This window comes from Rhodnius prolixus, unplaced genomic scaffold (genome assembly GCF_049639745.1).
Source record: "Rhodnius prolixus isolate KJV_2025 unplaced genomic scaffold, Rpr scaffold_11, whole genome shotgun sequence".
Taxonomy (NCBI): domain Eukaryota; kingdom Metazoa; phylum Arthropoda; class Insecta; order Hemiptera; family Reduviidae; genus Rhodnius; species Rhodnius prolixus.
This window is the reverse complement of record NW_027411625.1, coordinates 18,136,607-18,152,124: the sequence shown is the minus strand read 5'-3', so window position 1 is coordinate 18,152,124 and position 15,518 is coordinate 18,136,607. Positions and strand designations below refer to the sequence as shown.

The following is a 15,518-nucleotide window of genomic DNA, read 5'->3' as shown; positions in this document are numbered from 1 at the left end:
TAATCTTCTTTTGTTTCTACATGGGCTGCTCAGGTCTGATTTAATAACTTAAGAAAGGACGATACAAGCCAGGAAATTACGCTTGGACCAGGGTGCCTTCTATCCTTACATTTAGAGTTTTTTTTACTTCCATTGAAAAGTTAGTTTATTGGACTATCCGAATTATCAAAAACATTGAATTAGCCCAGACCAATCAGCTGTTCCCGTCTCCTAAAAGGAATACTAAAATAAAACAAATTAATGCTGTTTGTGTAGTTGTTGAATTACAAGGACATCACTCATTCAGTGCTAGTTGCTGTCGTCGTTGCGATTTCACATCTAGAACTTATTTATTTCATTTTGTCAGAAAAATATAACCATCTTTTGGTTAATTATAAGAAAAACTCCAAGAAGAATGCAAGGTAATTTAAGAACTGGTAATCTCTGTTAACCACCTCTTCTATACTACGGCCCACTTTTTAGTTAATAAACATTAACGAATACAGAGAAGATGGAAATGTTTGTTTTGGAGCTTTCTGCCTGCAAATGTATCTGCATGTAAAGAATCGCAAATGGAAATGTTGACGCACTCATGGGTTCAAGTTAAGAAAGACCAGTAAGTTTGATAGATGAGTATACCAAACACAACTAGTTATTACTATATTGTATGGTGAAAAACTAACAGACATTTTGTACATGTTAGTAATATGTTCTTAATCGTAAGCCGCCATCTTAATACTGTGGAAAAGGATAAAAGGAGACTTAGGATGGCATTTCTTTACTAGAATAATTGACATGCGATGAGAAGTGGATTTTCGCAAAATCCTAAACAATCAATGGTTGAATTGAAGTGAAATACAGTAGGTGCAAGAAAGGAAATCAAGAAATGTTGATGTTATGGATTTCCAAGAAAAAGTAAAATTTGTCAAAAATCCGTTCTCCATGCTTTTTCCATGAATTCCGGTCTTTACTCCCAAAAATAGATTAAATTTTGCTCCAAAATAGCCCAGAGCTATTCTGTTTAGGAAAAACATAGACAAGATTTATTCCAGAAAGACAACAGTCAGCTATGCTACTCAACAGACAAGCAAAAAAATGATAGCATCGAACTACCTTTTTACTCTTTATAATAAATTATAATAAAGACAGCTCCATCTAACTAACGTTGGTTTTCAGTCCTTAATACACCATCTTTAGGAACGAATTTCAATAACGTCACTGAAAATGGAGTGCAAGAGTTATTTATTCGTAATACAAAGAGTGGCATGAGCGAGGGATTTAACAGCTAGCAGAAAGATGCCTTACACCAATGCTATGCTACACTATACAGGGTGAACCAGTAAGTATTGTACATAAGTAGGCCTACTGTGTCTAGTACAAGTGGAGTTCAGTGACGTATTGGCCAACTTCATATTTTCCACTGTTCTTGAGTGATGTCACTTTAATTTTTTTTTTCTAAAATCATTACTTTTATCCAATAAAAATGTTATTACTAAGAAAGTTTTGGTCCGAATTCGATTTGAATGACACGGTTAGAAAGACAGATAAATTTTCTAAAAACTGATTCCATTTCGATGCATAAGTTATTCTCCAAACAGCCTCAATCTTCCTCCGGAATAAAAGTAATCGAATTTTTTAAGAAAACTCATTAGGCTCTTATGTGATCATTATCCGACCTAGGTGCTGGCACTTTTGATAAAAGTTTCCTTGCCTAATGGGCTTTCTAACGGTATATCATTTTCCAGGATTCCTTTTATCTTAGTATGAGAAATTACGTTTGTTTTGCAAGAAAACGTGTTCACGAGCACTCAAGAATGTTAGTTAAGTTGTTTAATTCATTGTAACCTCTTTTAGATGGACCAGTAGTCAATTTTTAAAGTAGGCTGTCTTAAAATAAGGAAGTCAAAGGTTACAAATTGCACTAAAAAAAATCATTTTTCAATCATCAAAAAATGTATCAAATAATGCACTTTACTCAACCTTTGAAGCATATACTGTGCCTTCAAAGGTGCCTCCTCAGATACAGAGAGCAGTTAATAACCTGCTGGCTAACCTGGTTTGCGAGCCAGAGGAGGCACCTTTGAAGGCACTGTACATGCTTCAAAAGTTGAGTAAAGTGCATTATTTGATAAATTAGGTAATAAGTTTGATCCTTTACATGAAAGATATTGATCACTTAAATATGTGGCAGGTTTCCAATTTTTTTGGTAATTAAACGCAACTCTCCCAAAATTACCAAATAATTATTAAACCTTCTTGTTTGTAACAGATGTAAAATTAATTTTTAGCTATTTTGTGAATGAGACATCTAAAGCTTTTAACATTTGATTTTTCTTAGAAAAATCACTTGGAAAACGATTTATTTCCCGATATTAAGAAAAATACTAGCTTTACTGTCTTAACAATATTTTTAGTAGAAGGGGAATGAAAAAATACATAAAAATGACCTATCACGTGCTCTTCTTTCCCTTTGATAACAAGTTAAAAAAAATTGAAATATGATTAATAAATACCAGATTTTGAAATGGCCTAGCACTTTTAACTTTTAAGATATCGAATTGCGGTTTCCGGTTTCTTTCATAACTTTTTATACTCTTTAAAACTGTATATATGAAAATGGAGCTCAACAGCAAACCCTTACTTTTGGTCGCGCGTCAGCCGCGTGTGCGGGCAGGAATCTAAAATCAAGTTACATATTCTGAAACTAGAGGTGGCGGGCAACAAATTTTTCCTCTACCATTTTTTGTTCAGATCAACCGTTTAAGCATGAAATGCATTTGAGCCGTCTTAAAATGAACACCCTGTATATACTTAGGATGGAAGATTTGCGAGGAATTGGTCAAATAAAACAACTCGTCTTTTTGCCAACGTTTCGACAAATATATTGTCCTCTTCAGGGCGTGGCTCTGCGGGTTGGTTGAGTTATTGTAACTCAACCCGCAGAGCCACGCCCTGAAGAGGACAATATATTTGTCGAAACGTTGGCAAAAAGACGAGTTGTTTTATTTGACCAATTCCTCGCAAATCTTCCATCCTAAGTTTAACGATTTGCGGTCACGAAAACTATCAAATTCTCCCTTGTCTATTTGACGTTCTATACTGTCTTAAACGACTTATAAGCGCGTTTCAGCTTGTATAGGTAAGAACCTAGAAGTCTAGGTGAAATTAATAAAGACATGAGGTGCACATAGTGCAAAAATTTAAACATGAGACGCCAAATACCCTAAGTTTTTTGTCATTAGTCTACTGCAGAGATTGCGAAGATAAATAAATAGCTTCAATACTATAATAAGGGTGACGGCGAAGGTTGTCAAGTAGTTTTTTTCGTCTCTATCGTATGACGTTATAACTTTTTTCACTGTTGTCTATTCACTTTCTGTATAGTGGGAATTGGTATTAGACACGCCCAATGTAGCCCTTCTATTCTTGGCTCGCTAAGCTTGTTCTGTTGTTCTAGCTCTTTTACAGCATTAACAAGACTTAATTCCTTACCGCTAAGTTTGACTTTGACATCTGTGTTTTTCTCTAAATCCTTATGACTTGGCTTATTTCCTACTATTTTAATATTGCCATTACTATCAGAGCTCAGTGCAACGCTACATTCTTTATCATCCGGTGTATCTTGAGCGTTTTGCGCTAACATATTCATATTCACCCTGTCTATATATAAAATTAATGTTTCTAGCGGTGGGATGTCAAAATACCTAGGGCTTCAAAATATCTACTTATCTACTTCTAGTTGCTCATAAAATTTTCTTGACGTTAGGTAAGTAGTTACGCTGACAAAGACATTATATTTCCAAAATAAATAATAAAAATAAACTTTATTTAATAAACAAAATATAAACAATGTCTCTTAATATTAGTACAAAAACAAAGCCGCATGTTTCATTTATTCTCTTCTACAAACAAAAAAAAAACAATTTCGGAATTAAAAATAGTAATAAGAAAAATTATTCTTTTAAAGAAATTGTTCCAACTTTTAAAATTCTAATGCTTAAAAATATAGTTGCTACTTTGTCAAAAACTCGCCTAAAATGTTATCTATAGTTTCTGTATTTCTGAATGACTAAATTTAGTCAGATATGGGTCAGAAAATGGTGGATGCCCAGTTGTAAAGGTAAGGGGTTAAAAGTACAGGAAATCTGAAGATACCGCCGTCTGAAATGTTTAAATAAACATAAATATGTAAAAATATGCTCTGGAATGAAGTTACAAACGGGATAAATTCAAGTTGTAATGCAGTCTTTGACTTAGTGTTTTTCGTAACTGTGCTGAACTTGACGCTTTCCAAAGACTTCAAACAATTAAGCCAGTTCTTTTTCGGTTACAAAAACGATGCAGGGATGAATTCTCAATGAATGCACTATATTTCTTTGTATCCCGTTTTTATTTAGGCCTCCTTCATAAGTTTTCCCCATTCCATTCCATCTTGAACCTTGAAAGTACTATCTTCGGATCCCTGTCTTTCGGATACCCGTCTTTAAATGGATCAATTTCAATTCCACATTGCTTCAGGTTCGCGATTCCCAATTAATACATCTGAGTAGTATATTTTGCAGAGAGCTAGGATTTTCCATTACCCAAACATTTCCCAGCTTACTTTGGCTAGCATCTATGCTTGTCTATGTGTAATCTAGGTTTTCGCCAAATAACAACTTTCTTCAATTAGATGCTTTAATTTTAACCAAAGTAAAGTTTACAATAATTTGCAATAACGTGAAATCAAGAGCTGCAGAGACGTCAACTGGTATCAGGTTCCTATCAAATTAACGTTCATTTGTAACTTTGAAAATAGGTTGTACTAAATGAACACTGAAGATAGCATCACAATACAGCTGGCGTTTACATGCAAAAACTACTGCAAATTAACAACCAATAATTATTCTATATTCGATTTTTTTATTTCCCTAATCTCAAAAATTTGCTGATTACTCTTCGATATGGAAGTTAAAGGAGCTTCAAGTAAAGATTTAAAAATTAAATAGCTTTAAGATCAATACGGTTGAAATTACCTTGCTGTGACGTTCACTGTCATGTAGCAATTTGTTTTGTCTTGCATTTGTAGTTGAATGTAGTTATGGAAGTAGTCACTATTTACTTGTTTCGGGAAAGAAAGAAACACGCATTGAAGAATGTTTGAATGCATTCAATTCTTTTATGGAATACATTACATGTATGTACAAATTAGGAAAGGAGTTAAAATTGACGATTGTAATTGTATGTCTTAGAATTTTATCAAGTTATTCTATAATTAAATTCTATAATTTCTATTTTTTTAATGGATCAGACGAGTGACAAATATTTCTAAATAGTTTTTGGTAACTAAAGTCCACCTTAAGATGTTCTTACAAAAAACATCTTAGTACTTATATTAAATATGCGACATTTTTTTAATGCAACTTATGCGAAAAGAAGCAATGTTGTGACAATAATGATTAAACTTAAAGAGAATGCAACAATATTATGGATTAATTCTTTAAAAAAATACTTTTTAGCTAATGTACACCTTCTAGAGGGGAATATTTGGTGTATTCGTAAAGTTGATCTCCTCCATAACCGTAAAGAAGTCTTCCACGGCCGTTCTCGTCATAGTACGGGTATCGATACTTAGGTCTGCAACAGAAATTATTGAAAAAAATTATATAAAAAAATGATGTGTACACACAGATTAGAATAATTATATACTGATCTCCCTAACAAAAGCTTAAAGTTAAAAAGTTAAGTATAACGATAAAAGGTACACAAATCATCAAGTACCAAAAATTTTATTCATATTTCATTAATATCATTTAAGTAATTTTACTGCATTCATTTTTCATTAATTTTTTTAGAACTTATCAGATATCACAGACCCTTATGTTGGCCAATGTTCATTCATAAGAATTATTCTGTTAGATTAATATGTGAGTAACATTATCGTAATTAGCAATAAAAATGCACTTTATTTGAACTCTAATCAAAATTATCTTGTGATTTATCTTTATTATGCCCCATATTTTAAATAATCATTACATAAACGCACATTAACATAGATAAAGGGAAAGTTGTTCTTCTATTACTGCCACAATTTGAATTACAGATTTAAAACGAAATTTCACTCTTGAATTCGTCTTACAGCAGAATACACGGTTAATAAAAATAAATAATACTTCTATAATAATTAATTTTTAAACTTTAATTTAATGTAGTCCTTTGAGTATTAGTTGTAAAGAAATTTTATAATAATCAAATAATTAATAAAGCACTTTAGGAATAATTGCTCACCCTAAAAATATGCTTATCCTTATATATTTTATTTTACATATACTTTCAAGGAATGTATATGTTATAAGTAATGTATAACATTTAGGGTAATCGATCTAGGGATAAATTAATTTAAAAATATCTGTAATTATATTATATTGTATATACAGTGACTCACTTAAGTTTTCATACACGATCTACTTCCAGAAATATGCGGTTAAGAAAATTAGAGGAAAATGGATTAACGAAAAAAACATTAATTATAAATAAAATGTAGACTCTATTCAAATTTTAAAAATAACCCTTTCTTTTAACTTTAAATAGAAAAACATTAAAAATAATTAAAAAATAAAACCGAAAACTACCTCACAAAGGTTTTCATACACCAAACTTTACACTTATGTAATGTACGTGGTAAGCACATTTTATTTACAATTAAATATTTTTAATATTTAGTTGGACCCCCTTGTGGTCAATTGCACTTTTTAACCTTCTTGGCATCGAAGACACTAATTTTTGTGTGTAATCCGTTGGAATCGCTTCCCATTCTAGTTTTAATTTTTCCTTTAGGACCGAAAAGCTGGTGATTTGGAAATTTCTAATTTTTCTTTCTAGATAGTCCCATAAATGTTCGATAGGATTAAGATCCGGGGACTGTGGCGGAGTATCAAGTACTTTAGGGCAATTATAAAGGAGCCATTAGCGTACATTACGCGCCTTATGCTTAGGATCGTTGTCCTGATTAAATTTAAAGTTTTCCAGAATACCCATTCTGGATGCACTTTCCTTTTTTTTTGAAAAAAAAAAAAAAAGTCAACATACACATAGTGGGTCCATGAGCCCATCTATAAACGCAGATTACCTGGACCAGACGGACGACATACAACCCCAGAGCATAACTGATCCACCAACATGCTTGAGGGTTGTTCTAATATGCTTCATCTCGAGCTCCTTATTCATTCTTCTCCAAACCAATCCTCCCCTGTCCGACCCAAAAGATAAAATTTGCTTTCGTCACTGAGAACCACTTCATCCCAGAATTTTTCATCCTTTGCCAAGTAAAAATTTGCGAAGTCAATTCTCTCCTTTTTATTCTCATTGCTAATGGATGGTTTTTTGCGGCTTACCCTAGTCTTGTATCCTGCATTCCGCAGAACCCTCCTCACGTTTCTGCACTATCATGTTTAATTTAGATCTAATCTCTGAACGTATTTTAGAGGCGTAATAACATGGGGATTTAGTTCAATTTTCCGTAATATAAGTTTTTCGCCAGGGGAACTTAAAATTTTAGACGGGCCACTTCTAGGATCATCATGAATTATTTTTGTGTTCTTAAATTTTTGGATTATGGATTGCACTGTAGGAAACGGCACATTGACAATTTCACTGATCTTTCGGTAGCTTTCATTCTTTTCTTAATGTTCTATTATTAATTTTCTTATATCGAGGGAGACGTTTTTACTACGCGAACTCATCTTTATTTGGGCACTTAAGCAAAGCAACTGAGAAAATATTTTTGCCATTATTTACTTATTTTAACCTTCGTCTTTTATTAGATTAAGATTCAATAAATATTTGCTTGGGTGGAAAGGTCATACATTTAAAAATATTGACATAACACTGACCTGAATGAAAACTTTTGTGAGGTAAAATAGGTAATTTTTTTGTTTTTGTTTTATTTATTAGTGACTTAAAATTTCAGTGAATGTATGGAAATGGATTCTTTGTCGAGATTACTTAAATTTTAGTGGGAATAAATTAAATTTTCAACACTTTAATTTCCTAATTATAATTAATTAATAGGCTATAGCCTCATTAATTCTGCTAACCAGTGTGTGTGAAAACTATTGTGAGTCACTATTGTTAGTCGAAGAGTTCAACAGTGACTGTGAGACAGTAAACATCGCTCTGAGTTAGTGTAGTAAATTTACGAAGTTCTAATTGTTTGAATGACTTAAAAAATTAACATACTTGAAGAAAAGTTAATATAGCATACGTACTCGTATTTGTGATTTCAAGAAAATCTATCGACTAGTTTCGTAGAAAAAAGTTTTTAAATTTAATAAATTTTATTAAAGAATACGTTAGTGGTGGGGAAAATGTGTGTTTGTCGATAACATAAACATTAGTAGCGCAGGAGACAGGAGTGCCTGCTTGAGGGGATAAACTTATAGGCAACGGAGTCAGTAACAAATAATATTTCTACCTCAGTATCCTCTATTGAAACCAAGTAAACATTTTAAATGAAGAAAAAAGCGAATTTCGTGTGAAAATTACTTGAAAAAACAAATAAGAAATTTAGGCAAGATATAAACAAATAAAAAGTTATAACAAGGAGCTTAACAAAAAAATTATTATACTAAAAACTGAGATAACTCAGTTAAAACAAGCTGTTGATTATAATGCAATTAAAACTTCAAATGTACCGATAAGTGGAGGTGAGAGAGAACCCATTTAAAATATTCGACAAAATATGTAAACATATTTCTTTTGATTTTGATCAAATTACTACTAGATTACTATCGTATGAAGTTAGAAATCCTCAATATCCTCTGCCGACTGTAGTGAAGTTTGTTATGTTAAAAGTAGAGATTTATTCTTAAATAGATACTCTTATTTATGAAGTTTCTTAAAGATAATAAGATTCGTTCGACTAGAGAATTGGTTGTAGAAGAGGATTCTGATTTCCCAAATGGGTGCAAATGATCAAATTTTTGTACGAATTACAGAAAATTCCGCACCAAAAATAATCAGAAACAAAAATGATTTGAATCAATGTTTTAAATTAAACCGTTCGAGATCTGAAAATCTGATTTTTAGGTATCATATTTTCATCAAGTGAAAAATTAGACGAGCAAATGAATATAATAAATCAATGAGTATAACCGCAGCTGCGAACGTAAAACAAATACCATCTAAAGGAAAAGCAGATATATGGAAGGCTAAAGAAATATTTGATTCCATGGCAATTAGCGTATTACTATACTGCGGTGAAATTTGGGCGTCGCCCTAAGCTGACATCTTGGAAAAAGTCCAAATTCATCAATGATTTTATTTTATTTATTTATTTTTATATAAAAATCGTCGGTTTAAGATCATTCTTCGATTAAAGTAATTGTTACTTTATGTAGCAGTCAAACGTTGATAATAATAGGTAATAATTAATCTGACTTTATCGTAAACAATATAGTTTCCTTCCTTCAATTACATTTCAATCTAGGTTTTCTTCCCACAATGTTGTATACATGTAATATAAAATAAATAAGATATGCATACTTTTAGGACGGCTAATTATTCCAGTATTTTACTATAAGTAAATTTAGGGAAACGAAATTAAATTATAATTGAGAAATGAATAATTATTGTTGAATAATCTACTTGTTAATCTACTTATTAACTGCGTTATTTGTGCTCACGAATATTTCGGTAAGACAAATTCAAGACTGAAATATTGTTTTAAATCCGTGATTCAAATTTGAACAGTAGCCGACTCTAACTTTTTTTACTTTTTCTACTTTAACATGCATGTATGTAGGAAAGAAGAGAGTAGATCATAAATAACAAGAAAAAAAGAAAGAAAAACAAGGAATCACTGATGATACAATAATATATTTTAATCGCCTTTACACCTTTTCTGCCTTAAACTCGCATTAAATCTGATGATTTATTATAACGCCTTGAAAATAATATAGACAAAGGAATATATTCGCCACGGCCATAGCATTTTAAATAAAATAAATATATAAGGGGGTGCCTCCACTGATTTCTCTTCCACATGTATATGTGACAACTTCAGAATAAAGGGCATATTAAAGATAAATCAGAAAAATTTTGGTATAGAGCTAAAATAAAGTATCTATTTAATAAAGAAGATATACCTTTTATCATAATTATCACAAAAAAATATTATGAATGAACTGGCCAGCATAAGGGTCTGTGACATCTAATAAATTCTACAAAATATTAATGAAACTTAATACAGTAAAATTACTTAAATAATATCAATGAAGTATTAATGAAATGATGGGTACTTGCTGATTTGTGTGCAACCCTTATACTTAACTTTTTAAACTTTAAGTTTTTGTTAAGGAGATTTTTGTACCTTTTGGATAGATTTTCCTTTTTGTCTATTTTGCAAAGTTACACATCTGCTTTACAGATTTTTTTAAAATTTGGAATATGCAATTCTATCATTATAACCTGATAAGGTGTTAAGTCGGAACCGTAACTACCACTGGAGAGATCTTTTTAAAGAATGATTATAGTTGCGGTCCCCAAACCATCCTCAATTACAACTTTTTTGAGAATAGGAAGGTATTTGTACGTAAATTGCAAAATTAAACTGCAATTACAGTACTTCTCCATAAAAGGCAAAGAGGCAAAGATTTTTTAATCGAACGACAATTCATTGATTTAAATCGGTTCACACATTGATAATTTAAACGATTGCAGTACTTCCTCTTAGTAGGTGCAAGAGCATCAGCAACGTAGAGGAACTTTAACCACTTATTCGAGCTGAATTTTATCAAAATCGGACTAAGCGTTATAGAAATATTGGTAATAATAGTTTTAGAAAGGGCCTTATTTGGGTGGGGCAAACTCCCCTCCTTAAATGGCATAGTGTGGAGACTTTTAAAGTGCAAATCTATACAAAATTTCGATTCGAATGACACGTCATTAATGAAAAACGGTTCACGTGTCTATAATTTGAAACGATTGCTATACTTCTCCTTAACAAGTGTAAGAGCAGATCGTCGCTTTAATTTTACCTAGGGGAGCCCTGACTATATCATACTACCAAATTTTATCAAAATCGGGCTAAGATTTACAGAGTAATTAGTAATAATAATTTTGGAGGGGGCCTTACATAAAGAGGGCTAACTCCTCTCCCATTCGATGTATAGCGTCGAGACCCCCAAAAAGCTTATCTACATAAAATTCCGAATCGAATGACATCTCATTCATGAAAATCGGTTCGCGTGTTTAGGCGCTACGCAGTTTACAAAAGCCGTTTTTGCTCATTTTCAGCAAAGTATTTCTCGAAACCTATAAGATCTTGGTTGTTGCCAAAAAATTACAGTTATAAAGGAGGACTTGCACTATATTTTTAAAGAAAATTTGGGAATTTTATCTTTTATAGAAAAAGAGAATAAATTGTCAAAGTTGGGTGTTTTTCAACGTTACGCTTTTTCGTGCAGTTTTTGACGATCAACCCTTATACAACTGGCCTACCGGACAGTTTTAACGACAATCGTATTCAAAAATTATGCTTTAAACGTCTCATAAATGTAAAAGATAACACACAAATTCCTTTTAACTGGTGTTCCATTTTATACGATTATTTAACTAAAATAGGAGTCACTTATATGGATCTCTCAGGACTACAATGAAATAAGCAAAAACGAAAATAGTTTATTAAATGCTTATAAAAATCATCTTATTGGTGTTGAATTAGAATCTTTGTCCAAAACAAGATATTAGGTTTGTGAGTCAGTACAATTTCCCACCGTTTTACCTGTCCTTAAGTGTTCCGCTGCACTTTCTTATACTAACAGCACAGCTCCGACTGGCAAATAAAAAATACCCAAGAATAGTAATTAAAGATAAATAAAATATGATTTCAACCCTAATGAAAATTGCTGTAAAGGCGGGTCATTGGATACGCTTTAGCATTTTCTGTTAGGAAGCCGTACATTTAGCGCACTTGGAATTAAATATTTTGATAAGATACCAAATTTAGAGTTAGATGCGCTAGATATAATTTTGAATCCTGATTCGGAGTCAGAGATTAAAAACTGGATTAATTTTTCATCAAATGTTGAGATTAGAAAAAAATTGAAACCTTGGTTGTAATTCAGAAATTAAATACATATAGATAAACAAAAACTAATTTAAGTTGAAATGTTCCACCTTACAAAATAAAAAAGTAATGATAATTAGAAAATGAAATCATTCAATAGTATTAGTAACTGTACAAAAAAGTCAAAGTCCTTATACAGGGTGACCAGAGTTATATGCTCCACCCACTTTTTATTTAAACGGCGGAAAATTTCGAAAAAATAAAAAACACGTATTTAATCATTTTTAGTCTAGTTTATTTTTAGTGACTGACCCATTTTTTTAAACCTCTGTATCTCGAGATACAGCATCCAACTTTTTTTTCAAATGGAATTATATTTTGTTTTGCATATTTCTATAGCACTAGAGCTCCTAAAAAAAACAAATAATTATTTTTTTAGATCGGTTAGGTTTTTCAAAAGTTATGGTAATTTAAAATATGAAAAACAAATTTCAGTTTAATGTTAAAATTACCTTATTTTTTTTAAAGAATCTGTTCAAACTGGGCACAATCAACGGATAGACAAGCCAAATCTCTGGACTCCCACGCTTTGCTTGTAGCAGCACTTATGGTGGCGAAGTCAAGATCTAGGCAGGCTAGAGTTATTCGACGTTCAGGTTGTTTTTTCGCGTGATTAGGCGCTACGTTGTTTACAAAAAAGGTAACAAGAAGAAGAAGATCAACAACAACATTTTCTGAAAAAGCCATTTTTTTCCAATTTTTGGCAACTTTTTTTCTCGAAATCCATTATTCAAATTTTATTCTCATAATTCTATATTCGATTTATAAATAAGATATAATTTATAGATTATATTTAAGCCTAGGATACGTCCAATTCCCCAGGCCTCCCCAACGGTTTACTGTTAATTTTGTGAGTCTAATAGGTGAAACCTCCCCTCAATGTAAAGACCTAGATGTTTTTGCGCTGATTCATATCTGAATCTAACGATTCTAACGCGAACAGACAGATCCTGTTAAGTACACCTGTTCAGTATGTTAAGTGTGTTAACCTTAACACCTTCTCTTGACATAATCTGGGCAGATACTCTTCTATGTTAATACGCTTACCCTTTGGAAGTGCTTCTAGATCTTAAAGTTCCTTTTTAAACTGACCAGTAATTAAGACTTACCTGGTTCCTTAAAGAAATGGCACCTTTAAACGACAGTCAACCTTACCTGCCCCCTAATTATTATTATTATTATTATTATTATTATTATTATTATTATTATTATTTCAAATCATTGGGATAAATTTACATGTTGTAGTTGTAAGGGACGGAATTATGTGTTTTTAATTATTTAAATTATGTAAATTTATTTCTAATTGTGTAAATTAAATTCTTATGGGAAATGAGAATGTAAGACTATATGTAGACGTAAGAATGCCTCGTCAGGAAATTGCTGTGAGCGTTGTTCGCGCTGCCGGCAGAATGGTGGGGGCCTGGAGAGTGGTGTATGTGTGTAGGTGTGTGTCGATGTGTGACTGTGTGAGGTGTGGTATGAAAGAAAAGGAGAAAGAACCCTGGTGAGTGGTGTAACGAGGAGTGACTGGGGCTGTATGAGAGGAGAACGCTAGACAGGGTGTAACCGAGAAGTGTGGCTGGTGCGGATAGCGAAGAACCCGGACGGGAACTACCAGATTTTTTGGCGGAGGATGATTGAGCGGCCGGTGTTGGCGGCAGGTGAGCCAAAATTAATCTGTAGTCTTTGGGGTTACCACTCTCGGGTCCCGGTAGGCAGGGTTTATATCTGTAGAAGTAGTTAATTTCCTTATTAGTAAGTTAAGGGTTTATGTATACTTGAGGAAGGGTGTATATGATTCTTAAGAGTAGTAGTCATAATTGTACTGTACCATTGTGCATTTAGTTCAAGTAAAGTGTTCAAGTGTCAACCAGTTTTCTGTTTCTAATTGAAACCCCTTAAAATCGAGGAGGCTTGAAGAATTACATAGTAAATAAAATTATTAGAATAGAAGAAAACAGAGCCATTTTTCGAAAAACACACAAAAATGAATCAATTCAGTAAAGTGGTACTTTCAGTTGACGAAAACTTTGTTACTCAGTCTAGTAGTTAAATGAAATAATAGATTAAACTGTGCGATTTTCCTTCAGTGTATAGTCCAGCTTCCTTACTTACCTTTCAAAGTACTGAAAGTTTGGCGCCTTAGGTTGTAGGGTTGCGAGAACAGCCACTGTCACTGACAAAATCTGCAACATAGTGATAAGATTTACTATTTTCTGTTAAAATAGCTAGACTTACCAGAATAGTTTTTTTCTCTCAAAACGGAACAATTCGAGAGTTTGTTTAAAACAAAAAATGACGCCTCTTATGCCATAGGCTTCTAATTGATAAGATCAAATATTGGAATCGTTATCAAAAAGCAATAATTTTTAGTTACTTTTAAACTTGACATGAGACTGACTGGAGTCTATATGTTACATTAAAATTAAGATAAATCTACCAAACTTTCAGATAGCTCTATCCTCTAATTAACCGGCGGACATCATAGAAATCTCATTGCTCTAGACTCTTCTATACATCAATACTTAGTCTATTACTGACATACGTTTGTTCGGTGTCAATAAGCGATAGCCAGACTGCAATGAATACGCTGGAAGTCTTCCAAAATAAAGTGCTCCTATCGCTTTAGGAGCGTTGTGGATCTTATGAAATGATCATACACATTGGGAGGTACAAGTACCCACAATAAAAAGACAGGTCAAGAGAAGTATGACAACTTCACTGACTAGAAGACATCGTCGATAGTTTAAACCTAAACTTCTAAACACTATACCAAAAACAAACATTAATTGACACTTTATATGTTTTTATTACATTGAATTTGTAAGACAGAATCAAATTGTCTGGGCAACTGCCAGGTACTTTTTTAAAAAATAAAATGTTAAATAAAATGCTCATGAATGGACGTAACATGTTATTATCATAAAAGTTTTTGATATCTATTACTGGGAAAGAACATTTTCAAAACTACCTCATTAAAACTGTCCGGTAGGACAGTTGTATAAGGGTTGATCGTCAAAAACTGCACGAAAAAGCATATTCAACACCCAACTTTGACAATTTTTTCTCTTTTTCTATAAAAGATAAAATTCCCAAATTTTCTTCATAATATAGGGCAAATCCTCCTTTAAAACTGTAATTTTTTCGTAATAACATAGATTAATTAGTTTTCGAGAAAAACGATGCGAAAAATGCATAAAAGAGAGAGAAACATTTTAATGCAAATATTTGCAAAACAAAGGGTGCTGCCCAAATAGATCGGGTTGCTAGACACACATTTTCAAAAATTGTTCTTCTTCTTCTTGTTGTTGTTGTTACCTTTTTTGTAAACTGCGTAGCGCCTAAACGCACGAACCGATTTTCATGAATGAGGTGTCATTCGATTCGGAATTTTATGTAGATGTGCCTTTTGGGGGTCTTGACGCTGTACATC

The 15,518-nt window shown here is 32.4% G+C and overlaps 2 protein-coding genes and 1 long non-coding RNA gene across 5 annotated transcripts in view; 1 reads left to right on the top strand and 2 right to left on the bottom strand.

Annotated features, from left to right (window-relative positions):
- Positions 1–3,788: 3,788 nt before the first annotated feature.
- Positions 3,789–15,518, bottom strand: part of Nrg (Neuroglian) — a 133,356-nt gene continuing 121,626 nt past the window's right edge. Inside the window, exons 23-24 of the mRNA XM_074137720.1 lie at positions 14,201–14,271; positions 3,789–5,595 (exon numbers count right to left, since the gene is read on the bottom strand). Coding sequence (XP_073993821.1) covers positions 14,228–14,271 — 44 coding nt within the window. The 3' untranslated portion in view covers positions 3,789–5,595; positions 14,201–14,227. The remainder of the gene's footprint in view (positions 5,596–14,200; positions 14,272–15,518) is intronic.
- LOC141459115 (uncharacterized) overlaps positions 3,789–15,518 on the bottom strand; it is a 21,884-nt gene continuing 10,154 nt past the window's right edge. The window contains exons 2-3 of the mRNA XM_074137734.1: positions 14,201–14,271; positions 3,789–5,595 (exon numbers count right to left, since the gene is read on the bottom strand). Coding sequence (XP_073993835.1) covers positions 5,478–5,595; positions 14,201–14,271 — 189 coding nt within the window. The 3' untranslated portion in view covers positions 3,789–5,477. The remainder of the gene's footprint in view (positions 5,596–14,200; positions 14,272–15,518) is intronic.
- The window catches only part of LOC141459116 (uncharacterized), an 18,103-nt gene continuing 15,927 nt past the window's right edge, over positions 13,343–15,518 (top strand). For all 3 annotated transcript variants that reach the window (XR_012461383.1, XR_012461382.1, XR_012461381.1), the window contains exon 1: positions 13,343–13,746. This is a non-coding gene — a long non-coding RNA (uncharacterized lncRNA). The remainder of the gene's footprint in view (positions 13,747–15,518) is intronic.